The sequence below is a fragment of the Hydra viridissima genome, unplaced genomic scaffold (assembly GCF_058129835.1).
Source record: "Hydra viridissima isolate aposymbiotic clone 2 unplaced genomic scaffold, HvirCarnegie_v1 scaffold_9, whole genome shotgun sequence".
In the NCBI taxonomy this organism is placed as follows: Eukaryota; Metazoa; Cnidaria; class Hydrozoa; order Anthoathecata; family Hydridae; genus Hydra; species Hydra viridissima.
Genome location: NW_028324308.1, coordinates 9,161,471 through 9,189,005, shown reverse-complemented (window position 1 = coordinate 9,189,005; position 27,535 = coordinate 9,161,471). Strand labels below are relative to the sequence as shown.

The 27,535-nt window shown below is 31.1% G+C and overlaps 2 protein-coding genes and 1 long non-coding RNA gene across 3 annotated transcripts; 2 read left to right on the top strand and 1 right to left on the bottom strand.

Annotated features, from left to right (window-relative positions):
* The first annotated feature begins 102 nt into the window (after nt 1-102).
* LOC149883906 (uncharacterized) lies at nt 103-2,037 on the top strand. The gene is made up of 2 exons (XR_016455809.1): nt 103-260; nt 1,731-2,037. It is a non-coding gene; the product is annotated as an uncharacterized LOC149883906 (long non-coding RNA).
* A 6,691-nt stretch (nt 2,038-8,728) lies between these two features.
* LOC149883905 (uncharacterized) lies at nt 8,729-11,114 on the bottom strand. The gene has a single exon (XM_090098283.1). The coding sequence runs from the start codon at nt 10,685-10,687 to the stop codon at nt 8,729-8,731; it is 1,959 nt and encodes a 652-aa protein (XP_089954409.1). The 5' UTR covers nt 10,688-11,114.
* Nucleotides 11,115-21,188: 10,074 nt separating this feature from the next.
* On the top strand, nt 21,189-22,646 carry LOC145185425 (uncharacterized). The gene is made up of 3 exons (XM_080061317.2): nt 21,189-21,326; nt 21,552-21,754; nt 22,464-22,646. The coding sequence occupies exons 1-3, from the start codon at nt 21,324-21,326 to the stop codon at nt 22,549-22,551; spliced, it is 294 nt and encodes a 97-aa protein (XP_079917443.2). The 5' UTR covers nt 21,189-21,323; the 3' UTR covers nt 22,552-22,646.
* The last annotated feature ends 4,889 nt before the right edge of the window (nt 22,647-27,535 follow it).

Below are 27,535 nucleotides of genomic sequence, written 5' to 3'. Positions count from 1 at the left end.
CACCCCACTCTCAGATTACGCTTCCCACTTTAAGGTTCAAATCAGAGAGTATTTCTTATTTTTGTCGGAAATGTCGAACAAATTTGCCTCGCTTTTTTTTTTCTCTTGAATTTGTGATTTTTTTTTTTTCGTGAACGACCTAGTTAAAAAATTTCTTACTTTCGATACCTAAACTGCATTTTGTCTAAAGGTATTATAACTAAAAGCATCTTAAAGTTCATAAAATACTATTCGTTTCAGGAGTTGGAAAGATATATAAAGTATGTATTTTTAATGAGCATTTTTGTTTAAGCATTTTTAAACTGTCATGTAGAGCTACTTTAAGTTATAATGAACTTTTTTTTTTTTAATTATTACTGTTGTTACTAATAGTAATAACAGAAGTAATAAAAATGATAAGACCATACTTTTAGTTGCATATTCTTGAGCCTTCTACAAGTGATGCATAGCCTTATTTTTAACCTTCTCTAAATATTATATCAAAAGAAGTAATCTTATATTCATATTTATTATCTCATTACAGGATAAATAAAGAGTCTTCATGAGGAATATTTAAAACATTTATGTAGAAAGTGTGGCTGCATAATAAAGCAGGATAGTCACTATTAAATAAAACCTTTTGTTATCTATAAACAAGCAATTCTTAGCTTTTACAAGCTGGATACAACCTCAGACTATCAAAAAGTTCATCCTGAATATTTATGCAAATCATGTTATATGGTCTTATACAGGTTAGATTTAAAATCAAAAAAAGGCTTTGAAGTTGAGAGGAATGATAAATTCTTCACTTTTTCTGAAAAACCTGTTATGTATGTAACACACTCACAAGAGTTGGAAGAAATAAAAAAGTACATGCGATAAGTATTCATCAACAGTTAAAAGCATTTTCATCAAAACATGGTTTTGACTGTTACAATGAAAATAATAAAAATTATTTGGTAATAGTTAAAATCAATAGTTATCGCCAATCAAATGGCATGTGGAGACTAATTGTTTTAAATCATGAAGTGCCATTATCCATTAATATTAACAAATCTCTTCCAGATCAACTAAATCTTCAATCTGCTAATATTATAATCTCCAACATTTCATGCATAAACATCTGTAAATGTAATAATGACTTCCACTATCTTTTTTTCTAATCAGAAATAAATTTTCTGATTTTAAAAATTTCCAAAGCACATCAAATGAGGATGTTGGAATAATTGAAACGAGAGAAGGCAATACAGTTGAAAACTTTAAAATTATTAGACATAAAGGTTGTTCAATAATGTTTAGAAGTCTGTTGTGATTTTAGTACCATCTACCATACTAACTTGGCTGTAATGGAACCCAGGTTAAAGAGAAATGTCAATCATCTTTTACCTTTAACTAGCCATTTTTTAACTGTGTACATTTTCTTACACCAGTATATGTAAAAAATGTAATAAAGACAACTTGCATTCTTCTATATGGAAGTTCAATAGTACATTACAACAATTTACAGTTTTGAATAATTTCTAAAATCAAAATTAAGAGTTATTACAATATTTTCATAATCTGGGAGTATTTGCAAATATAAATTAACACCCGTTTAGGCGTTAAGCTCCACAACATGTGAATATATGCACACCTTTAGTGGCAATGTAACATTTCTTTTCATGCTTTTTAAAATTCGATTCTCTAAGATATTTATTGTAACATTTCAGACAGGTAAATTTAGTTATTAAGCGTTCTTCTGTTTTTTTCAGCATTTTGGTTTCTTCTGCAATCAGCTTCTCTGTAGGAATTGCTGGTGGTATGAGCTCCAATTCAAAATCTTCTGATAACAATTCCGCTAACTCTTCAAGATCTATCTCAATTTCCACAAATTCCCAAATCATCCACAACTAATTCAATTTGGTTATCAATACTTTCAAGCAAAAAAGAATAATCTTGATTAATAGCAAAGTTTTCTGTCATACTCATTTTATGTATCGATGCTAAGTAAAATACTTTTAAAAATATTTTAATTGGATAGTCGAGACCATCTTTTTCCGACGTCGAAAAAAATAAAAATACTCCCCGGTTTCGCAATTATCACCTATTGTTTCGCTTTTGTTATCTAAACAATAGCGTAATACGCATATCTTTTTTATAAAACAATGGGTTGAACGTCCATCTATTAATACGTCCTTGATTTAACGGAGACACGCAATCCGTTACTTTTTCTAACGGATTGTTTTTAGAGTGCAGTTATACTATGATTAGAGTATCCAATACCGGTCAACAAAGTGACTCAACGGCTAGTTTTACCGGCAAAAGTGCTGAGATAGTAGCTGAAACTGTTTCAAAATCAGTTTTTCAAAATCAGTTTTTTCTTTTATATGGCATTTCAGTGCTTAAAAAACTGATCTTTGAAAAAAAATTTCAGTACAAGCTTGTGTTGATAAAAAATCTTTTTAGTTGTTTAGACTGTTGACTGCTTAAATGTAATTACTTTGATGTTGTGGCTTTTCCCGGAAATAAGAAACATTTGTTTACACATTTTTAAATAGTCGAAAAAAACTTGGCCAAAGCAATAAAAGATTTTAGGAGAAACTTCAATACAAGAAAAAAAGCACAACAAGGTTATACATATTTGATTTAAATAAAAAAAACTTGATTCTAGCATTTACTTTGAAATTATTTTATAAATTACCAATTAATTTTGAATTTACAATTCTAAAGTAATTTTTACAATATGAAAAAAAGTTTTTATTATATCCAATATTTGTTCACTCATTTTAAACAAAAACAACAAAGCAAACCTGTGGGTTTAACAACTAAAATATTAAGAGGTTTTTATGTGTTTTAAATTCAGAATAATTAGAAAAAATGCCTCTAGCTATGTGTTTTCTTCCCCATATTTTATACAAACTTGGACAAAAAAAGCACTCTTTTTGCAGACAAAGTAAACACAAATGTGAAGTCTAACAACCATAGAATCTCATATCCAATAGTCACATGATGTTGTTACTAAATTAGTTACTTGATGTAACTTTGAATCTTTAAAAAGCATAAAAACCACAAAAAGCTGCTATATTTTGGCCGTTTTTTCAAAGGCGAGATTCCTACTTTAAGAGCTATATCTTTGCACAGATAAAAGATATCTTGCTTCTATTTTTTTTGCCTGAAAGATAAATGCCAAGGCTTCATTCTATTAAATTTTGAAACTTCCATAGTCAATAATAAGGTTAAAATAAAAACGTAAAGCATCCGTTGTCTCTTTTAAAAGAGGCTTTTAGTGCCATACCCTATACTTTAGGTCCCTGTACACAAACCACAAGTGTTAAAGAGCTGATTTTTTGTCAGGTTATAGCCAACACATATATGTGAAGAGTTTTTGATATTTTTTAAAAACTCCATAACCCAAAAGTGAAAAAAAAACAAAATAGATTTACGACGGGGCTCCAAGTGCGAAGAGTTGCGCAAAATGCTATAAACTTTAAATGTGTTTTTCTCCTTTGGCTATAGAGATTAGATTTTAATTTTTACATCTGGTAATATCTGAGACCTTACAGATTAATGCCCCATCGGTCGTTTTTTTGGTCCTCAAAATTGAGGTTGGGACCATTTTTGGATAGGTGTGACAATATTTGTTATTTGTAGGTGAATTCTTGTGTTTTGTATAATATCTATGCTTTGACGTTGACCTCTTCCTGAAAGAAGAGATATTATTTGTTTTATCAAACAACAAGTATAGTATTGACTAATCGAACTGATGTTCGAATCATTAAAAGTTTCAAAGTTTTTCAAACACTTAAAAGATAAAACTTTTCTTTAAAATTTGACTTTTTGACCTTAAATCAATAAAAGGTTAAACTATATTCGTTTGATTTATGAAGAAAAAAAAAAAAAAGAAATGGAAGAAACGAATAATACTCTATGATGACGAAAATCATTAATATCAAGTTATTGAGTTGTATTGAACTTTTATTGGTACACAGTGTGAAAATTCTTGATTTTTTTAACTGAATAAAATTTATTTAATGAACCGTTTGATATCAAATACTGGTTAAATATCATACACTGAATGATAGTAAAACCTCTACCTGAAAGTTGAGTCAAACTTTCTTCATCTTCATCTCGTAAATTTTCAGGCTGTCGAGCTATTTCAGCAAGTTTTCTCTGTGAGTTTACAAAGTGATGAATCTTGAGTAGATGATCTACTCCACGGCTTCTCAATAAATCGTTGAAAACTTCATGACTAGCACTATTCCATGCAAAACGAGGATCCAGTAAGAGAGCAGCGATGAAAACATCACATTCAACAAACCTTTGTGAACGTAACTTTAAAGCTTCTAGAAGTTTAGATGTTACATTATTTTGTCCATCGGCAATCTTTTCTAAATTCATCACCATTCTCATCCATCGTAAAAAGAAGTCCGACATGGTAAAGTCTGATCTTTTAAAATCCTTCATTGCGTAAAATATCGGCTCGAATGTTCTTGCATATTCCTCAAAAAATTTCCAGGTTTCATCATTTAATCTTAGCTCGCGGTTATTTCGATTAGTCCCGATTTGTTCGTATATCGCGAGTTTTTTAAACATGTCTGATAATGGTATCAGACTGATAATGGTATCAGACTGATAATGGTATCAGACATGACATCATGGGATGTAAGTACTACTCCATCTCGCAGCAATATCTTTGCGTGGCCTCTTGAGATCAGCAAAAATTGCATCATATTTAGGCGCTTGTTTATTTCTTATAAATTTTCTTATTTCAGCAAGAGTGGCTTCAAACGGCTCTGTTACGTCTTTTGCAGCTAATTGGCAAACATGCGCTCCACAAAACATTTTGGTACAGATTGCACCAATATTGTTTTCTAACACATTTACTTTTCTCTCTTGTTCTTGAGTATGTGATAGCCTTTCGATCCCATCGTCTGTATCTTCAGAATTTTCTACAAGTTCTTCTTCAAAATTGACTCGGTCAAGCAGATCGAAATCTTCAAAATCAAACTGTTGTGCTTCCTCAACAAATTCATTACAAACGATCATTTGATTTTGCATTTCTCTGATAGCATCAGAAGCTTTGATCATGTTTTTACCTTGATCCGAACAAGTTGAGTAAATATCATTTGCCCCTTTCCCTACTTTCGCAATCAGAGTAATTAGCTGATTAGCTAAAACCGCTCCAAGTTGCCGTCCGTGCTGAGTGAGCATTCCCAAAGTTCGATCGTGCAATTTGCCATATTTTGTATACCGAATACTTGCAGAAAAAATATTTGTATTGAAACGAGACGCTGAATCAAACATTAATGATGGATATACAATTTCTATATCCTTTGCAATAATTTCATAAATTTGTTCAGCAGCTTTAAGAATAAAATCTTTTGCTTTTTGACGATTCCATCTCACACCAAAAGCTTGAAGAGCCTTTCTAATCATCTCATTCTTCCCCATGTCATCAGCGTCTGTCATAGGCAAATTTCTTATCACAACCGATTTTATGAAGTCTCTAACTGTATCGTTTATATCGAAGTCAAATTTAACTTTTTTACGCGAAACGAAAATAGCATTTTCTTCACCGTTACCCTCATAATGATTGTTATTTCGAACTCTCCTCCTTTCCGAAATTCCTAGTTCTATAGCAATATCCTTGTGTTTTGAATACAAATGGTTTTTGAGATGAGAAACATTTCCGGCAAGAACTGCTGGCATTTGTTCTGCGCACACTTTGCATTTCCATCTGTTATTTTCAGTCAAAAAATATTCTTTCACTCGTGTATTTTGCATTTTTCATTACATAAAGCTTAAATCATCTTAATAAATCTCTCAAGAAAAAAGGTGAACTAAAAAAAAATAATAAAAAATACTCTTGCTTATTACTCGAATCTTAATGAATAAGAAATTCGAACAATGAAAATTTCATCGTCTAGAGACGCTTTTTAAAAAAAACTATCATACCGGTAAAGTACGAGATTTTTACTCCCACTTTTTTTTTACTTAATAAAAATCTCATACTAAATTTTTACTGTGTTTTTATGTACAAATTTGTTTTGCGACCACGTATTTTGTCAATACTTTTAAACGTTGCATCGTGAGGGGAAATCTATAGGATAAGTAATAAGTAAGAAAGCGACAAGGTAAACAGTTTATATATTTATAGTTGTTTAAAATAATTGCATTGAGTTTCCAATTGTATGATAATTTTATAGAGGTGCGATACTAGCTTAATTTGGATGTACTATTTTGTATGGTGCAGTTTTCAACTTAAAAAAATTCAAAATTTTTAAAGAAGCTTTTTTAAAATTTTTGTTCAGAGAAAAGTTATTTGGTGTAAAGAAGAGCAACACCACATAATTAGGTTTTTGAATGATGCTTATGATATTTCCAGAGTTGTTACGGCATAATATGTCTGGCAGATCTGTCGACATATTTTTAGACATATTTTACATAGACATAAAATATGTCAGAATTATTTTTCTGTCCTCTTACTTTGACATAACTTTATGTCTGAAACATTTTCTGCCGACATAAAATATGTCCGAAATATTTTTCTGCCTACCAACTATGACATAATTTTATGTCTAAAACATTTTCTGCCGACATAAAATATGTCAGAGACATTTTTCTGTCCACTTACTTTGACATAATTTTATGTCTGAGACATTTTCTGCCGACATAAAATATGTCAGAAACATTTTTCTGTCCACTTACTTTGACATAATTTTATGTCTGAGACATTTTCTGCCGACATAAAATATGTCAGAAACATTTTTCTGTCCACTTATTTTGACATAATTTTATGTCTAAAACATTTTCTGCCGACATAAAATATGTCCAAAATATTTTTCTGCCTACCAACTATGACATAATTTTATGTCTAAAACATTTTCTGCCGACATAAAATATGTCAGAAACATTTTTCTGTCCACTTATTTTGACATAATTTTATGTCTAAAACATTTTCTGCCGACATAAAATATGTCCAAAATATTTTTCTGCCTACCAACTATGACATAATTTTATGTCTAAAACATTTTCTGCCGACATAAAATATGTCAGAGACATTTTTCTGTCCACTTACTTTGACATAATTTTATGTCAGAGACATTTTCTGCCGACATAAATTATGTCAGAAACATTTTTCTGTCCACTTACTTTGACATAATTTTATGTCAGAGACATTTTCTGCCGACATAAATTATGTCAGAAACATTTTTCTGTCCACTTACTTTGACATAATTTTAGGCCTGAGACCTTTTCCGCCCGACAAATTATGTCAGAAATATTTTCTATCCACATATTTTGACATAATTTCATGTCTGAGACATTTGCTGTTTCTTATTTTAGAAGAAAAAATCGTACAACTTTATTGCTCATTTTAGATTAATTTGACGAGTAAAACAAAAGTTTCGATTTCCCCTTGTTAGAATGTAAAAACTTAGTCTCAAACTTAGTTTTTATTATTGAATGTGGTTTTTATTATATGGCGTCCTGTGCCGCACTAGAAATTATGTTAAGTAGAAAGGAAAGTAGAACTTTTAAAGGGTCGAACCATTTACAGCATAAATTCTACGATCTAATCGTCTGCAACATAATAAAAATAGAAAATAATTCTTTTTCAGAATATTTATATCCGTTCCATGATAGGTCGAATAATTTATGGTCGAAGCAAACCTTATTAAAAATATAGTTTTTCACCAGCGCGGCGTTTCAGGTTAAAATAGATTAACCACAGGACGAACGACAATTTAAAGCAGCGGTTAGAATACAATTTTAGCCGTAAGAAAATATCTGGCCAACGTTTATCTTTTAATTTAATCGAACCGTCAGAATCGTTTTTTGAAGAGTTGTGATCTTAACCGAAAATTTATTCCAAATAAAACAAATATCAATGATAATGTTTGGTTGTTAAAATTTTTTTTTTTCTCTTACACTTTTTCTAAAGAGAAAACATCCCTTTTCAGATTGTAAATGATACAACGCAAGCCATTAAAATGGCAATTAAATGCCTTAGAATCAAATATTTGTCTGCTCTCCTCAACAATCCACATGGCATTACAGGTTGCTAATATTTGGAAAATTGGCTTTTTTTTTTATCCAGTTGTATTTTGTGGCCTTTTACCTTTATTTTGGCATTTTGACACAGAAAAATTTAAGTTCTTGAAAAAGTATTTGTTTTGGAAAAAAAGATGAAATCAATTTTTGCTCCTCAAGAATTTTTAAGGATAATAAAAAACAACTTTTGACTTCCGATCCGAAGATTACTAGTTGATTTCATTGATGAAATTTGTTCAAAATAAAGTGACAGAATCGTTTTGAAACAGCCGCGATATGAAAAAGGGCATTATTATGGCATTTTACATTCACGATTTTGGAATTTCACATGTAAAAAATGTTGGTAACACTGAATTTAATTGTCAATTAAAACGACTAAAATATGACGACTTGGAATGCTCGCTTCCACGTTTGAGACATTAAAACGAATTTCCTAGCCGCATTAAAAAAACTCTTGATGCTGGAGTCTTTTGACCCAAATGCAATTCAGTTGTAGATTTTTATATCACGGCCGTTTAATCTATTCTCAAAATTAACTTTGACTTTTTGTGCTAGAATTTTGTCAAGTACTTTGCTAACACAAAATCTAAAAGAACTTTATTACGTTATAAAAAAATTTTTTTTTTTGTTTTGACTCTAAAAAGGTTTTCAGAACTCGATTCTTGCACTGGGGCGCCATAAAAAATTGACTAATAGAAAATGTGAAACGTTTAGTTTTTTAAACAAATTTTATTTTATCAATCAAATCTAGATTATTTTTTACAACCATGATGGAGTCTAAGAAATCATTTGAAATGCGAGTACGTAGATGGCTATAAACCAAAGCGAATCCAGAGAAATCACGTTCAACTTTTACGCTGGAGAACGCTGCACCGTAAACTACTTGCGAGATTTCATGAAGCCGATTCCATTTTGTTTTCTGGTTTTTCCTCCAGTACGCAAGAATGTTGAATTCAACGTCTAATGACACTCGCGGTTCATTAAGAGTCCATTTTAAAATTAATTGACGAATATCTTGATCTGACTCTAAAGCTGCATTAGCAACATCTTGTCTGGTTCCTCCTCCAGTATATTCAATGAAACGGCGTACTTTTTCAGCATAAATTTCTTCTGAGTTCATAGGAATCATCTCTTCAGAAGTATTTGAGGAATATGACGCATTTAATTGTATGGATTCTTCTGTTGATGAAAAACTTGATTGTTCTCGTTGAGTACAAAGTTTTTGATGAATTTTGATTAGCTGTATAATTCCTCTATTCAACATTTCTGTATTAAACAGTTGATGACCCGATGTAAAGCAAAATCTAGGATCCATAACTAAAGCAGCAATAAATGCTTCACATTTAAAAAAAACTTGTTCTCGTGTATTGATTGCGTTGGTCAGTAGCATTTTTAATCCCAAATCACCTGCTGGAACGTCCTCAATTCCTATTTTCATTTGAATCCATCGAACGTAGAACTCACTAATTGATAATTTTGCGGATTGAAAATCCATCATAGCCGAATGTATTGGTAAAAATGCATCGAAATATTCATCTATTAAACTCCATGAAGCATCATTTAATTTTAATTGGTCGTGTCTTAGCCTTTGATATGCTTCTGCGTTGGTATGGAAATCTTCTATCATCAAAAACGTGGAATCCCAGCGTGGTTCAATGTCTACACGAGGTTTTTTTAGATTTTTAAATGTTTGAATATATGCTACTTTCTTGGATTCGATAGCAACTTTTCTGATGTTATTTAATGCATCTTCAAACATTGATGTTACGTCCTTAGCAGCTAGCTGACACACATGTGCGCCACAAAACATGGCTGAACAGAACGATCCAACTGATTTTTCAACACAAACAGTTTGGGCTTCACTATAATTCCCTTCTTCATTCTCTAAAGCGCCAATATCAATTTCCTCGTCTTCGAAATCTATAAATTCGTCACCATAAATTTCAAGGATCACTTTCATTTGAACTTGTGCATTTTGAAGAATTTTTGAAGCCTTCGTCATGTTTTTTCCTTGATCTGTGCAAGTTGCGTAGATATCATTAGCACATTTTCCAATTTTTCCAATTACATTTTCTAACTGAGCAGCTAAAATTTCGCCAAACTGTCGACTTTCTTGAGTAAGTATGCCTAAGGTTCTGTCAGCTATTTGCCCGTCCTTCACATATCTACAGCTAACTCCAAACACGTTTCTTCCATATCGCGACGCACTATCAAACATCAACGAGACAAGAACATTTTCAGTTTCTTCTCTTATGAGCGAAAAAATATTTTCACACGCAAGTTGAATGTAGCGTTTCATGCTGTGACGATTTATAACAATTTTGAATTCTTTGAGTGCATTTTTCACTAAAGACAATTGTCCGATTTCATCAGCTGACGCGAAAGACAAGTTACGGTTCATCATTAACTTAATCATTTCTCTAATTAATTGATTTACATCAACATCCAGCTTGATTCGTTTAATTAATTGAATCTCATCGTTATTTCGATTCCTTGTAGCCGAAGTAGTTTCAACTAAGTCAATTTCGCCAGCTTTTTCTTTGTGTTTTCGAAGAAGGTGATCTTTGAGGTTACTGAACTTGCCTTTGTAAAATTTTTTGCACATTTTACACTTTCCTCCTTCTTTACTAATTTCAAATTGACTTTTCACTTGTTTGTGCAATAAATTATTCTCCATATTTGTCTTTAAATCTTAAGGAAAACAAAAACAGTGACAAGAAAATAGTTATTCCAAGATCTATTTATACCACAGGACAATCGTTTAAACCGCGAAAAATGAATAATTAGATTAATAATCGTTTTTTAATGCGGCTAGGAAAATCGTTTTAATGTCTCAAACGTAGAAGCGAGCATTCCAAGTCGTCATATTTTAGTCGTTTTAATTGACAATTAAATTCAGTGTTGCCAACATTTTTTACATGTGAAATGCCAGAAGCGTGAATGTAAAATGCCATAATAATGCCCTTTTTCATATCGCGGCTGTTTCAAAATGATTCCGTCACTTTATTTTGAACAAATTTCATCAATGAAATCAACTAGTTAATCTTCGGATCGGAAGTCAAAAGTTGTTTTTAATTATCCTTAAAAATTCTTGAGGGGCAAAAATTAATTTCAACTTTTTTTCCAAAATAAATACTTTTTCGAGAACTTAAATTTTTCTGTGTCAAAATGCCAAAATAAAGGTAAATGGCCATAAAGTACCATTGGATAAAAAAAAATTGCCAATTTTCCAAATATTAGCAACCTATAATGCCATGTGGTTTGATTGAGGAGAGCAGACAAATATTTGATTCTAAGGCATTTAATTGCCATTTAATTTGTTTGAGTTGTATCATTTACAATCTGAAAAGGGATATTTTCTCTTTAAAAAACGTGTAAGAGAAAAAAAAATTTTAACAACCAAACATTATCATTGATATTTGTTTTATTTGGAATAAATTTTCGGTTAAGATCACTACTCTTCAAAAAACGATTCTGACGGTTCGGTTAAATTAAAAGATAAATTTGGCCAGAATTTATGCTGTAAATGGTTCGATCCTTTACAAGTTCTACTTTTCTTTCTACTTAACATAATTTCTAATGTGGCACAGGACGCCATATAATAAAAACCACATTCAGTAATAAAAACTAAGTTTGAGACTAAGTTTTTACATTCTAATAAGGGGAAATCGAGACTTTTGTTTTACTCGTTAAATTAATCTGAAATGAGCAATAAAGTTGTACGATTTTTTCTTCTAAAATAAGAAACAGCAAATGTCTCAGACATGAAATTATGTCAAAATATGTGGATAGAAAATATTTCTGACATAATTTATGTCGGCAGAAAATGTCTCAGATATAAAGTTATGTCAAAATATGTGGACAGAAAAATGTTTCTGACATAATTTATGTCGACAGAAAATGTCTCAGATATAAAGTTATGTCAAAATATGTGGACAGAAAAATGTTACTGACATAATTTATGTCGACAGAAAATGTCTCAGACATAAAATTATGTCAAAGTAAGTTCGCAGAAAAATATTTCGGACATATTTTATGTCGGCAGAAAATGTTTTAGACATAAAATTATGTCAAAGTTGGTAGGCAGAAAAATATTTTGGACATATTTTATGTCGGCAGAAAATGTTTTAGACATAAAATTATGTCAAAGTAAGTGGACAGAAAAATGTCTCTGACATATTTTATGTCGGCAGAAAATGTCTCAGACATAAAATTATGTCAAAGTAAGTTCGCAGAAAAATATTTCGGACATATTTCATGTCGGCAGAAAATGTTTTAGACATAATATTATGTCATAGTTGGTAGGCAGAAAAATATTTCGGATATATTTTATGTCGGCAGAAAATGTTTTAGACATAAAATTATGTCAAAGTTGGTAGGCAGAAAAATATTTCGGATATATTTTATGTCGGCAGAAAATGTTTTAGACATAAAATTATGTCAAAGTTGGTAGGCAGAAAAATATTTCGGACATATTTTATGTCGGCAGAAAATGTTTTAGACATAAAATTACGTCAAAGTTGGTAGGCAGAAAAATATTTCGAATATATTTTATGTCGGCAGAAAATGTTTTAGACATAAAATTATGTCAAAGTTGGTAGGCAGAAAAATATTTCGGACATATTTTATGTCGGCAGAAAATTTGTCTTGGACATATTGGACAGATAACAACTCTGGATATTTCCAATGAGGCAAATGCATTATCTGGCCGCATAGGCATCAATTCAACCACACAAAATATTCAAAAACTTTTTGGTAAAAAATGGCAAATTACATTGCTACTTTTTTTTCAGAATGTAAGAACTTTCCATAAGCTAAAAAAAGGAACCTTCAAGTGAAGACATGTTACAAATCATTTCAATTCAGAAAGTTAACATAAAGCAAGTTATGATTGATTATACTCGATTGCCAAAAGTAACATGTTATTTTCAAAAATTTCGAATTTTTTAAAGTTAAAAACTGCACCACACAACAAAAGTGCAGGACAAATTATGCTAGTATCACACAATTGGTAACATTAAATGAATGTAAGTAGTATAAACAACTATAAATATATAAACTGTTTACCTTATCGCCAGATTTACCTAAATGATACATCTCATTATTATTATTATTAATTATGAATAGCTTTGTTTTTCTTCGAAAATTCGATTTATCGACACCATTTACTAATAGCTGTATTTGGATTATTTTGTCTTTTAAAAATTTACAAACGTCAGCTAATTCAGTATGCGGCTTTTAATTTTTAATAATACAATGCATTTAAAAATCTAAAAGAGAAAATTTTAATATTATTCGTACGATATGGAATCGTATCTTTATTGCTTTTCAAGAAACCACAACCTTTAAAGCGATTTAAAAGTAATGACAAAATACAACGCGGTCGCAAAATACACGTTGCCGCAAAATACATGTTTGCCGCAAAATATTTTAACTACGGGATAAATACCTATGGATGACCCTAAAAGCTTTATGAGATTTTTACTGGGGGAGTTAAAAAATACGTAGTAGTAAAAATTTTATAGCAAACTGGAAATTTCAGTAAGTAAAAAAAATCTCCTTAGTATAATATTTGATTCGACGAATGCGCATTTTCCATTTTCAAAAAAAAAAAAAAAAAAAATTAATTTTTATAAAAATTTTGATTATTGGAAAAAATTCAATTCAAATCATTATTACTTTGCAAAATTTTTAATGAGCATTTAAGAATATCGGGTTTGTTAAGAATTTTTAACAATATCTAATGAGTAAAATTAGTAATTTAATGTTATGGTTGAAAAGTGACAGTTTTAATTCAACTGACAAGCGACTTGTTCAAAAGATCAAACTTTGATCCCATCAAAAACTGACAATTTATTTTCTATTAATATTCGTAGAAAAGATTTTTTAGCCTATGGCATGGACATAAAATTCCAACTTTTAGCTCTTGTTTTGAATATAAAACTTCAAATTTTGTTGATAGCTATATAAAAAAAACCACTCTGACAAAATCATAATTTTTTTAAATAGTCAGTTTGGCAATAAATTTCAATTGACATTTTTCCAAAACTTGGTAAGTCATGATTCGAATTCTTTCTAAAACTTGCTATGTCCATGCGCATGCGCAGTGAAAGCATTTTGTTGCAATGGCGTCGAACGACAATGTAGATGTATCGGAGCTCCTTGATGAATTCGCTTCCCCAGTAACACCCGGTAGAGGACGAAAAAGAATTAAAGAAAGGCAGAAAACAAAAGATAAGAGTACAAAATATAAAAAGATCGATAAAGTGCCAATACTAAGCTGCCAAAATCGTAATGGCCAGTGTAGGGCTGGTGATCTAGTTTCGAAAGATTTTCAAGGTTGGTCTCTTCTAATATTAGTAGATCTACTATTAGACAGTAGAGTAATAGTTATAGTTATAGTAATATAATCGAGTCTAGTTATTATTGAAAAAAATAACTTTTTGTTTTAAGGATTAGACCTATATATTTTATTATTAATATAGGCTATGTTTTATTAGTTTTTAATAAAGTACTATTGTTTATTATAAAAATGGTTTTATATTTATAATATTTTAATGTTAATATTTAAATTTAATATAATAAAATTGTAATATAATTTATATTGTATTTAATTATATTTTCTTTTGTTTTTAGGATTTTTCGATGCATTTTACCAATGTGGAGAAAAGATTGAGCAAGACAAGTTCATTCTAAGGCATGTGTCGAGTAAAATGCCATTTAGAACAAGACATCGTAAGGCATTGCAGACTAAAACACGCCGGCAAATACTTAGCTACACTGTGCGCAACAGTGCAGGTGACCTAGTGCCTGTATGTTCTAAATCATTTAAATCGATTACATGTTGTTCTGCAGACCGTATTCAGAGAATACAGCGCAACTACGCCCAGAATGAAAGCTCTGTTATTAAAGAGACCAGAGGTGGATCCAGACAGAGTCTCAACGATATAAGGATAACAAAAAGCATCACAGACTTCATCGCTACCTATCGATGCAGAGAAAGTCATTATGGGAGAGGCAAAAGTGTGAGGTCGTATCTTCCCCCAGAGCTGTCTATTGCTGAAATGTGGCGTACGTGGAAATCTAAGCAACATGAAGAGTGTAAGAGTGTAAGCACACCAGCTGCTAAGCAAAAGCTTATTACTGACTTGCGAGTCCACAAACTGCGTGCTTCAAAGTTTTTTTATCTGTTAAGAAATACTCAGCCTGATACAATCACTATTTCCTTTGATATGCAGCAAAATCAACCACTTCCCAAGCTTAGTGTAGGTGAAGTTTTTTATGCTCGCCAGGTATGGCTGAACAACCTTACATTTGTAAGGCAGGGTGCAAAACAAGACAAACAAAATGTGGACATATACACATGGCTTGAGACTCAAAGTGGACGCGGAAGCAATCAAGTAGCTTCTGCATTATTGAACTACTTAGATAAGATTGAAGATGAGTGCAGTCAAAATGAAGTGAGTCCTAAAATTATACGCCTTTTTTCAGATGCTTGCTCATCGCTAAATAAAAACTCTGTTGTAATGAGCACTCTGATGAATTTCATTAAAAAAAGTGAAGTTTTTACAAAAATTGAACATTTTTTCCCTATTCGAGGGCATAGTTATATACCTCCAGATAGAGTGTTTGGAAGAATAGAGAAAATGCTTCGGAAAAGAAAAAATATTCTATCCCCAGAGGAATATTATGATATTTTTTCTGAATATGGCACTTTACACGTATTTGGAATAAACTGGGAAATGTTTGTTTTTCAGTTGGTAACAAAAAATATTTTAAAATCAAAGCTACCATTCTTAATGAGAGAACAGCGAGTGTTAACCTATACTAAAACTGCAGTGTTTGTTCAGACAACCTACAATGCTGAACCAACAATGGTAACAGTTTTGGCTAAGGGGAAGAAAATCGAGGCGCTTGAAAAGGCTGTTAAATTAACCCCAGAAAACAAAGTTAAAAAAGTTAAAGCTGATGATGTGCGAAAGCTTATGTCATTTTTTACTATTCCAGCTGATGCAGTTTCATTTTATAATGATGTATTGGGAGCGAATGTTGAAGTAGAAGGAGAGGAAGTTTAGATCTATGATGATGTCACTGAATCTTTTTTGTAAAAATTTCCTATAACTGATGTTTGTTCTATTATTAATATTTTTTGTTATATATATTTTTTAAATGTAATGTATTTTTATTTTCTGTTCATTGTATCATTTAAATTTGCTTCATTTGACATAATCCACATATTAATATTATCACTTCACTATAAAGACGTGTGTCTTGTCAACTACTATTACATGTAAATACTTTATATTTTATTGCAACTGTTAGTGTTCTTGTTTAGTGTGTTTTGGAAAATTTTTCAATAAAAAGCCAAAAATAATACATTGGAAATTTAAATTATTGCATATTGTTGTTATTAATGTTGTTATTAATGTTATTCTGTAATAATGTTGTTTAAAATTAAGTATTTTGTAATCATATTAAGCTTTCAATCACTGCATTTGAAGAATAAATGACTGTAAATAAATACAAATAAAAAGTTTAATGTGATTATCTTCAATTAAGATTATCATTAAAGGGCTTTAGTCTAAGTTCAGTTATTTTTTAAAGACAATACTTACTTTAAGTAAAATTAAAAGATGTTACAAAACAAAAACCAACAGTTATAGAAGAGTTTTTTACCTAGTACATTTTATAGTTCAACCAAAACTTGTTAAGTCACATGGACTTACACAGTTTTGGAAAAATGAACACATTTTAAAGGGCTTAAAAAGTGGCTTATAATAAACAAAGATTTACCAAAGCTTAATTATAAATGAAGTGTAAGTAATTTGAATGTTTTCAACTTATAAAAATTTACATGTGAATTTTAGTTTTTTCATAAACAAAAAAACCTAAATATCTCAAAACTACAAAAATGGACTTAACATGTTTTGGAAAACTGCTCTTCAATTTTGATGTCAACTTTTCAATATTTGAATCCAATTAATCTTTAAATTGCTTGTTAATTTAAAAACAAACTTTTTTAAATTAACAAGCAATTAAAAATTTTTTTTTTAATGAAAGCTTTGCCCCTTTGTCTTCAACTTCAAGCGGCGGAAGGCAAAAATTTCGCCTCCAGTTTAACGGCTGCAGCCAACTGGGAGGCCGATGCCATTTGAAGTGGTCTCCAAACCATCTTGGTTACAAAAAATCTTCTGACGGCAGCTGCCAGTGACTTCCGCTTCCCGATTGGCGGCAACCTCCAAAACATTCTGCCTCTATAAAAAAGTTCTGGCGGCAGCAGCCTATTTGAAGGCAAAACATCTTCTAACAGCGACCGTCAATGGCTTTCGCCTCCCTATTGGCGGTGGCCTCCAAAACATTCTGCCTCTAAATAAAACTTCTGGTTGCCGCTGCCAAACGGGAAGCGGAAGCCACTGTAGGCAATTTCCAAATCATCTTGCCTCCAAAATATCTTCTGACGGCGGCCCCCAGTGGTTTTCGCCTCTTGACTGGTGGTGGCATCCAAAAAATTCTGCCTCCAAAACAAAGTTCTAACGGCGGCCTCCAATTGGGAGGCGGGCAAAAGTTATTTTAAGTCAGACTTGAATAATAGCTGCGGAAGAAACGTGGAGGCGAGAAGATTTTTGCCGTTTATCATCTCTGGACTATAACGATAGATTTCACCTACCTGGAAATGGAAACTTAACATCATATCTGCGCATGCTTATCGCATGCGCAGAGCTATCTGTCTACTTTTTTAACGGACTACTTATTTAACGTGACAACGGTCAATATGTAAAAACGAAATTCTGGACGCCATATTTTTTATACCAACGTAATATTAAAGAAGCCCAATTAAAGGGAAGTTTAAAGAAGCCATTAAAAAGTGACGTTACCGTTAAAGTTTGTTTGTAATTTAATTTATTAATAATTTGTAATTAAAGCTGAAGATGCTAGTATCAATAATCTAGCGAAAATTTCTTAGATAAAATAAAAAATTAGTATTGAGCGAATTCGTATTTATTGAAGTTCATATATTAAATTTATTCAACTCTCATACAAGATGTCGTCATTTAAAACACACACACACACACACACACACACACACACACACACACACACACACACACACACACACACACACACACACACACACACACACACACACATATATATACCATTTACATATGTAAGTATTTCAGTACATTTACATATGTAAGTCACTAGACATCACATTTGGAGACAGGTCTTCTGAAATTATTGGGCCACTTATAGAAACAGAAAATGAAACTTTTAAGAAACCATTCATAGCATCTTGCTCATAAACACATGAAAAAGAACAAAATTTAAGGTTAAACTAAAATCTCTTATAAAAAAAAATACAAAAAAGCAATATAATGAGATTCATGATCTTGATAAAGAACTAATGCAAAAACAAATAGATATAACTATATATAAAAACTCACTCCAGAAAAAGCAACAATACAAACAAAAAGAACATGAATTAAAATGAAAATTTATCCAAAAAAAATTTTCACAATTTGTATATTTTCACAAAGTTTTAAAAAAAACAACACAACAGAATTATTCTATGTGAGGATTATTATTTTCAAACAATATCAGATCCAAATTTTTTTTGGAATGTTTTAATTTATCACTTTATTTTTTAATGAAATTGTTTTTTTCATATGTAATACTAATTTGAAATACAAAATGTAATTCTTTTAAAATAATATGCAGTATAAATATTTGCAAATAAAGTTTTTGATATTAGACCTTTATCCATAATCAGACACAATTTTTTTTTAAAAAAATCAGTCCAAAATTTGATTTCTTTTTGTTTCTGCAAAAATATCTCTTTTGAATGTTTCAGCATCATATTCTTCATTGGTATTTTGTATTTCATTGCCTTCAAAATAATCATTTTGTAGAAGGGCAATGTTGTGAAGCACAAAACAGGATATTATTATATCTATGGAGTTTTTCAGTTTTGTTCATAAGGGAATGTTAAGACAAGGGTATTGTTTTTTGGATATATCAAAACAATATTCAACAACAACATTCAGCATGTGTGTACTTCTCAAGCTGTAATTGTATCAGATTTCGCTTTCATTTTTGGGTTAGTGTCATTAAATATTGTTTACAAGGATAGCCAGAATCACCTAAAACATGAACATGTTGGCGAGCTTCTAAAACTTGTTTAATAACTGAGTTAGCAAAAACACATGAATCCTAAACACTTCCAGGCCATTGAACACAAGCAGATAAAATTTCTTTTGAAGCACCTGCAATGATCTGGCAATTCAAAGAAAAAAAATCCCTTTTTGTTTCGCTATATTTCTGCGCTTTCTCCACGAGGAATTACTATAGGGTTATGTGTTCCACCAATTGCTTCTATACATCCTGGGAATCCTTGAATTTGGTAAAATCTAAATGATGGTTGATAAATATAAATACTTTCTTTATCTAAGAAGAGTTTGAAGTTTGTATGAAATAGCAAAATCAGATATCCATGAAAACTTATAAGCACTTTTGCTAAATTATCAAAAAATCAGCTTCTATTGGAAACTTTATGTACTGAAATCTTTTGTCAGCCGTTTGAATTGAAATGTTCTTAACCACTCAACAAACAGTTGACTGATTAACTTTCAGCTCCTCCAAATCTCCTTTTACTCTCTAAAAGAGTTTATTTATTGCTACTTGAGTATATTATCATTTGTTGGTATAAACTAATGTAACTTAAAATTTATAAAATCTACAATAAGAAGGTTCCAATTTCTGATAGTGTTCCTTGAATATCTACTCAGTTGGACTGAACCAGTAACATAAAACCGAAATGCAGTAGCCAGTTGCTGTACAGATGAAAGTGGGCACCCTCAATTGTTAACATTGTTATTAATAATGTCATTAGCTAATATTAAAAAGGTTTCTTTGGAAAATCTGTAACACCTTTTAAATTCTATATCGTTGTAAACTTCCAAAGGATTGGCTCTGTCAATAATAAACCTTAGTATGTGATTTGGCATATTTCTTCTTCTTCTTCTTCTTCTAAAATTCAGCTCATACCGATTCATTTTTGAACGTTTTAAAACAAGTTTTTTTAAAATATTTCATATTATTATAACTACTTCTTCTCGTGAATTCTCTTTTACTCCTTTTACACGTATCACTTTTTTGTATAACTGCAACTGTTTATTACTAAATGGAATTTACTTTTATACTGTATCACAAAAACGTGCCTTAATCAACAATCTTTTATAATGCTAGGATATTCGACATTTCAAAAAGCTAATAAACATTTCTAGTGGCATCAAAATATTACATGTTGGATCATTACATACGAGTTACAGGATGTTTTAAAAGACACACGTTTTCACAATGTTGGTATTCAGTTTTCTGTAATGAATTCATTGAAAAATATGCTTTCACAATGTAGCCTTCTAAATTAATTATGTTAGTATACCCAAATAACTCTTTTTGCTTGGTAAAATCTCATTTTCATACTTTCAAAGGTTGTAATAAGTTATATAGTTGTAGTAAAGTTTTGTTACGCATCAGCAAAATGATAATGGCGGTTTGTTTTTTCTTTCAAGGTTGGTTTCAAGATTGGTCTGGAGCAGACTTGAAAAAATGACTTGAAAATTCAAAGATTCTCGTTTTTCAAGTCTGACTTCAGTTCAAGTTCGCTTCCTGCATTTCGTTCAAGTCAGACTTGAAATTTCAAGTTGGGTTCTTGCATTCGGAAGGAATTTTTGCTCTCTCAAGTCTGGTTTGAAGTCAGACTTGAAAACGGTCTATTTTTGGCGGTTTTCAAGTCTGACTTGAGTTGAAGTTGACTTGAAGCAAGTTGAGTTGAAGTTGACTTGAAGCATTCGCTCAAGTCGCAATTAAGGTTTGAAGTTCGACTTCAAATTTGAAGTTCGGTTCTTCCATTCTACCCTTAAAATAATTCAAATAATTTACTTCAACTATTTTTTAATAAACATTTCGAGTAACATTTGTTTGTTCTCCGTAATGTCTACATAATTTTTATATGCCTAAAGTTAAAAATTTAATAAATTAGATTAGACGGAGGAGGTCTTAGTAAAATTACGCATGCGCAAATAGATCTCATTCCTCTGTTCCGTATCTTTCCTGCATTCCATAAAATACCACTCTTCAAATAACAGTATACGTAACTAATTTAAAGAGCTGCCCTCACTTTCTATAAAGGTTTTTTATTACATATTGTCTATTTTTTATTTAAATAAGACTACTCGTATATGCTTGAATAATTGTTTCCTCTAGAGCTGTAAAATTTTTCTGACGTTGCTTTATTCATCTGCTTAGGAGAAATGGTAGTCATAACTTTTATATATATTTTATAAAGCTATTACAAAATAAAGTTCTTAACTAATAATGCTTAAATTTTACTTAGTAACTAATTCATTCTGCAGCATCTTATTGCTGCTGTTACACTTTATTGCCTTGCTCTAGCTTAAATGAAATTCAAATTAATTAATATGGGAAACAACTAATTACCCTCAAGTTAATTATTTATTTATTTTTTTAACTCTTCTAAGGTACAAGCTGCTTCTTCCACTACTGTTGGAGGTGGAGGTCGTTCACCCTCTGGGAAATCTGCAAGTTTAAAAGCTGGAAATGGTGGCGGAGCATTAAGAAATAGAAAAGCAACTTCTTCAACTACAGTAAGACGAACAACTAGTGCTGGTGGTCCACAGAACATGTGGAGATTTTACACAGAAGACTCGCCAGGAATAAAAGTGTAAGAATATTTTTTCTGTTCATTCTTTTTCTAAAATTTTTTTAAAAACAAATGAAAAGATTTTTGATTAATTTTTGGAAATTTACACAAAGTATTTGTAAACAATTGTTTACTTTATTTAATTTTTTTATTTGAATATATATACTGTTTTCTGCCTAATTTTTACAGTTTATAACTTGTAAAAGATGAAATATATATAAAAATGTTTACAATATTCAAGTACTTTTTTTTTGTATTATATTATTAGTACACTATTATTATTATCTTTTGTTTTCATTTTATACTTACATATTTTATATATTTCCAACGTTTTTGAATATTTTTATATTCTATAATTTTTTTATAGTTGTTGTTAGTTATTACTAAGTTCGCTAATATAATTCAATTATTTTTCAGCTGTTCAGTTAGTTATATTTAGTTATTATTCAGTTAAACTAAGACAGCCATAATAATTATTTAGTTACTTACATAATTACTTAGCAAATGTTTCCTAATTACTATAGTCTAAAATGCTCAAATGTTTCCATATTTATTTTTACAATAGATTAATAAATACTATATACAAAAAAAACTGTTTTGCAAAATGATAAAATAGTTTCATATAAAAATATAACTTAGTTTTATCTTTACATGAAACAGATTTTTGAAAATTAATTTTATAATGGAGATTTGCAATAAAATTTCAATATTTTTAACTTTTATATTTTAGTGGTCCTGTTCCAGTTCTTGTAATGAGTCTTCTTTTCATTGCATCAGTATTTATGCTTCACATATGGGGAAAATATACTCGTCAATAATGTTAAGCCTGTCAGCAGTATCACTGAATATACTTTAATATATCATTATAAAGTTTTTTGTCAATATTTGATAAATATGTGATAAATTGAAATAATGTTGTGGGTCTTTTGATCTAATTAATGTATTTAACCATATTGATAATATTACTTTGCATTATATGTCAATTTTATTTTCTAAACCTTGCTAAGTTGGTCAACTTCATATATTTAAGAGTACCTAACTGTTAAATTGCACACCAGATTCTTTTAATACACATCAAAATAAAGAATCTGTAAAGTAAAATCAAAATTTACTTGCAAAACCTTCTTTATTATCATAAATTGATTTCCATTTTTTTAAAATATAGTTTTATTAGAGATTTATCATTCTATACTAGACACTTTTTGCTTGCATTTAAGATAAAAACCTGTGAAGAGTGAAAAGGAGTAAAAAAAAAAGATGATGCTGCTGATTTCTACATCTACTAATGGTTAAATATAATGAAACAATTTAAATCACAAGTTTACAGTGTCCGACAAAAAAAAAGCTTAGATAGACATGCAAGAGAACTCAACTAAATTTCTACAACTAATATAGAAAAAAATAAATAAAAAATTTTTATTTGGTGCATTGATTCTTAGATAGAAAAAAAAACTAGAAAAAAATGACGAAAATTTGAGAATTTTTATTGAATAAACGAAACAGACAAAACTAATACTTTATGGTGAGGCCACGGCTCTTGATCACTCCCTTGCACCGACGAGGCATACTCTCATCAAGTGATTGTAAGAGTTCCCCAGAAATGTTCTTCCATTGATTTTGAAGAATTTGAAACGATTCTTCTTCATTTTTTGGAGCTCTTGTCCTGATTCTATGATCCCATATACTCCAGAGATTCTCGATAGGGTTCAGATCAAGACTTTGAGCTGGCCAAACCACTAATTTTTTGTTCTTCAAATAATTTTTCACATTGTTTGCCGTAAGTTTCGGGTCATTATCTTGCTGAAAGACCCAACTTTTATCTTTAAAGAGCTCATTTGCACTAGGTATCAGTTGATGAATTAAGATTTGTTTGTATATTTTACTGTCCATAATACCAGGAAGTGTATACAAACGACCAACACCCGATGAAGTAAAACATCCCCATACATTTACTTTTTTATCGTGCTTTACTGTTGGCTGTGTTACTAATGGATCGTAACGTTCATTATGTAACCGCCAAACACGCGACCGTCCACTGAAGCGCAAACAAAATGGTGACTCATCACTCCATAAAACATTTTTCCATTGTTCGATTGTCCAATTCTGATATTGCTTTGCCCATTGAAGTCTTTTTTTCCGGTTACTTTCAGAAATAAATGGTTTTTTAACGCTCCAGTAAGATTTAAATTTCCCAATAGAATGGATCCTTCGAAGAACCATCCGTTCGTCAACATCCAGTTTAAAATTTCTCTTTATTTCAGCCGCTGTGATCTTTCTATTCTTTCGAACCTCTCTTATAATTAATCTGTCCTCTCTGGCAGTTATTTTACGCCTTCTTCCGCTCCCTTCTTTGCGTTTAAAACTTCCCGTCAAATAATACTTGAACAAAAATCTTCGAATTGTAGTGCACCATCGATTCAATTTTTTTCATATTTCATGGTCAGCGTATCCACTTTCATGCCATGCCACAATTTGGTCCTTTTCAAACTCAGTGAGTTGTTTTCTTATCTTTTTTTGAGTTGTTTGGCGCATTGTTCGACTTGGGTGCTTTGATAGAAAAAGTGACAATTGAAGCAAGAAAAATAATTTACGTTTTCGCTCAAAATAAATATTTTTTTTCACTACTCGCCAAAAATTTGTCCAGAATTCGACATGTCAAGCTCTAATTGACAAATGACGTATACATGTGGTTGTAGTTTGCCCAAAGATATTTCTAGAATATTAAAGATACGCTATTGAAATGAATTATTTCTTCCTGAAATAGTATTAAAAAATATATATATTGTAAAGAATATTTGATTGTCATTCTTTTTTGTTGTAATTTTTTGAGAGTTCACCTAAGCTTTTTTTTTGTCGGACACTGTGAGTCTGTGTTTAATGTAGGGAGCGAAAACCCGAATACCCAAGGGTACCCGTAGACAGGTAATTTTGATAACTTTAGTTACCCAATACCCAAGCCTTCGGTTATTAGCCGATTTAAACTACCCGAATATTACCCGATTTGTTTATCCAAAAATCAGTTAATAAAATTACCTGATCATCGAACCGTTATTTTCGCGCAATCGAGTTCATTTTATTATTATTATTATTTTTTTTCATTGCGTTTTTTTAAATTTAACTTTTTTTTAATTATTTTAATTTCACTTATTTCTATTTATTAGTTTACCCACTCTATATAAGTATATTAACTTTTAACTAATTAAAAGATAATACTTGTATGGAGTGGGTGGAACTCCATGTAAGTATTAATTCCACCTACTCCATGTAAGTATTAGTTTTTAATTAGCTATATGGAATAGGTAGAATTAATACTCAATTCTCAACAGTTTTTTTTAAACATTGTGCTCCATCACCTTACCTCTTAATATAAAAGTAAATAAAAAATTTCTTTTTTTTGATTTGTTTATATTTTTATTTAATACGCTACCCGCTTTTGTTTTTTATTTAATAACTACCCGCTAGACAGGTAATTTTTTAAAAAATTAGGGTAATATGTATTTTTTTCTTTTCTTTTTATGATTTTTTTTTACTCTTCTTTTCAGATGGCCAAACCATCCAAAATATGGGAATTTTTGACTAAGGCCAATGACGACAAAGCCACCTGCAAGGAGTGTCATAAAGAATTTACAGCAACGCCGGGATGTATAAGTGTTTTGCGCAAACACCTCAAAAGAAAACATGCAGATCTGTTTACAGAGTTGGAAAGAAAAGATGCAGATTGAATGAGGGCTAATGACTCTTTTGAGGTTGATTCTGAATCGCAATCACTAATTGGACCATCTGAACAACAACAACTAGCCACCAAAAAGCCAAGAGAAGAACCGGAAAAGAGGAAAGCCCTGACCAAAAAGGCCTAGGATGAGGATAATATTCATCAAGTAAGGCTGATCACAGACATCACTAGGTGGGTAGTAGAAGAGATGAAACCATTTTCAGTAGTGGAGGCTAAAGCATTCATGCATGCTCAAAAGTGCTACCTTAGGCCAATGTATTAAATTTTACACATACACTAAGTTGCAAAGCAATTCCAAAAATCTATAAGTTCATGAAAAAAACAATTATTGATTTATTAAATGCAGAAAAACGTGTACTTAAAGGAATTGCCTTAACATCAGATATCTGGAATGCCAGAACAAATCATTCTTACATCAGCTTGACAGGACACTACCTTGACAAAAACTTCCGCCTGAGAAGATTTCTTTTCGTAATGAAGTATTTTCCAGAGGACCATACGGCAAATAACATCAGTGTCAAGGTAACAGATGTGGTTCACGAAATAGAGTTGAATCCCAAAACAGTGAGGTGATCACCATTGTAACAGACAGGGTTGCAAACATTCAAAATGAATCAAAAACAAATAGTGACATTGATACCAACATGTGGTGCGTCGACCACAAATCCACTTAATTGTCACGGGTTTACTAGCTGCAAAAGACCAGGAAAAGAAAATGTAAATGTCTACTATGGAATCAACTTCACAAAAAGTTGACGAGTTTGGTAAAATTATTTTCACAACTCAAGGAAGAGAACAATTCAACTTGGCAACAAAGCAAAGGTCCTTAAAATGACAACAACTATGTTGGTACAGAACTGTCCGACACGCTGGAATTCAGAATTAGCCCAGCTGGAATCAATAAATGCGCTTCTTCCAGCTATGGAGCAAATAATTGGACCTGACGATAAAATATCTGGCTCATAATTGAAAAAATTAATGCCAGACGAATCTGAGATTAGCAAAGTCAAAACCATCATTAAAATTTTGAAGTTGTTTGAAGTATTTCCAAACTCGTTTCTGCCGCGAAGACAGTGACCATCCACAAAGTTGTACCCATATTACAATAAAGTTAGGACTTGAGACAACTCAAAAATTGATAAAGGATCCCATAAGCCAAAAAGTTACAAACTAATTTTAGCTGGAGATTGATAGAAGATTCCCACATTGTAAAAGTGTACAGATGGAGTACAATGTGGCCCACTTCTTGGATCTCCAAGCAGAAGGAGCAATGACAGAAAGACTGAACCGTTTTGACCTTGAGGAAACAGCCTTGTGAACAGACTGAAGGAACTTGTTGGCAGAGACCTACACTACCTGAAATCTCATCCCGAAACATAAATACCCAGACTTTTTGGATGCCTACAGTTTGATGGTTACTTTTTTGGACAATCACTACACACGAAGGCATGGAGCAACATATACACACAAGAGGGAAATCAGTTGTAAAAGAAAACATAATAAAGGACGTAGACAAACACCTTGGTGATGCATCAGCCGAAAAAATATTGGACATTTTGGGCAAATACCTTGTAAAGGTATTTGCCTGCATTGACCCTCCAAAATATCTAAATTCGGGTACTACCCGGATCCGAGTTCGGGCCCCTATTTGAATGGTCTTAACTTTGAAGTGAAAAGAGCCCCAAAATTGTTCATTACGGAAAACCAGATGGTGTCAAAGTTAATCGCTAAAAGCACTATTTTCATTTTTGCATACAGGAGCTTGTTTAATTATACAACAAAGATAACAATAGTGACATCACAAGTCATCAATTATGAGAAGTTATCGTTGAAAATTGTTTATGCTAATTAAAACATTAGCAGATGATTGCCGATGCGAAACCTCTGAAATCATTCAACTCCTGTTACACGCAATAAATAATTTTATATATAAAAAAAAAAGACTCCCAATTTATTAAGTTATACTTTAACAAAAAAAAAAAAGATAATATTCCGGTGAAAAATTCTATGAAATCTATAAAGAAAAAACAAAAGTTCATCTTTGACAAATGACAACTCTTAAAATATTG

Bases quoted from the DNA above. Each gene is read 5' to 3' on its own strand.
- LOC145185425 (XM_080061317.2), top strand. The intron at 21,755-22,463 runs GTAAGAATATTT...TTTATATTTTAG, and splicing joins GACTCGCCAGGAATAAAAGT to TGGTCCTGTTCCAGTTCTTG.
- LOC149883905 (XM_090098283.1), bottom strand. From the start codon at position 10,687: ATGGAGAATAATTTATTGCACAAACAAGTGAAAAGTCAATTTGAAATT.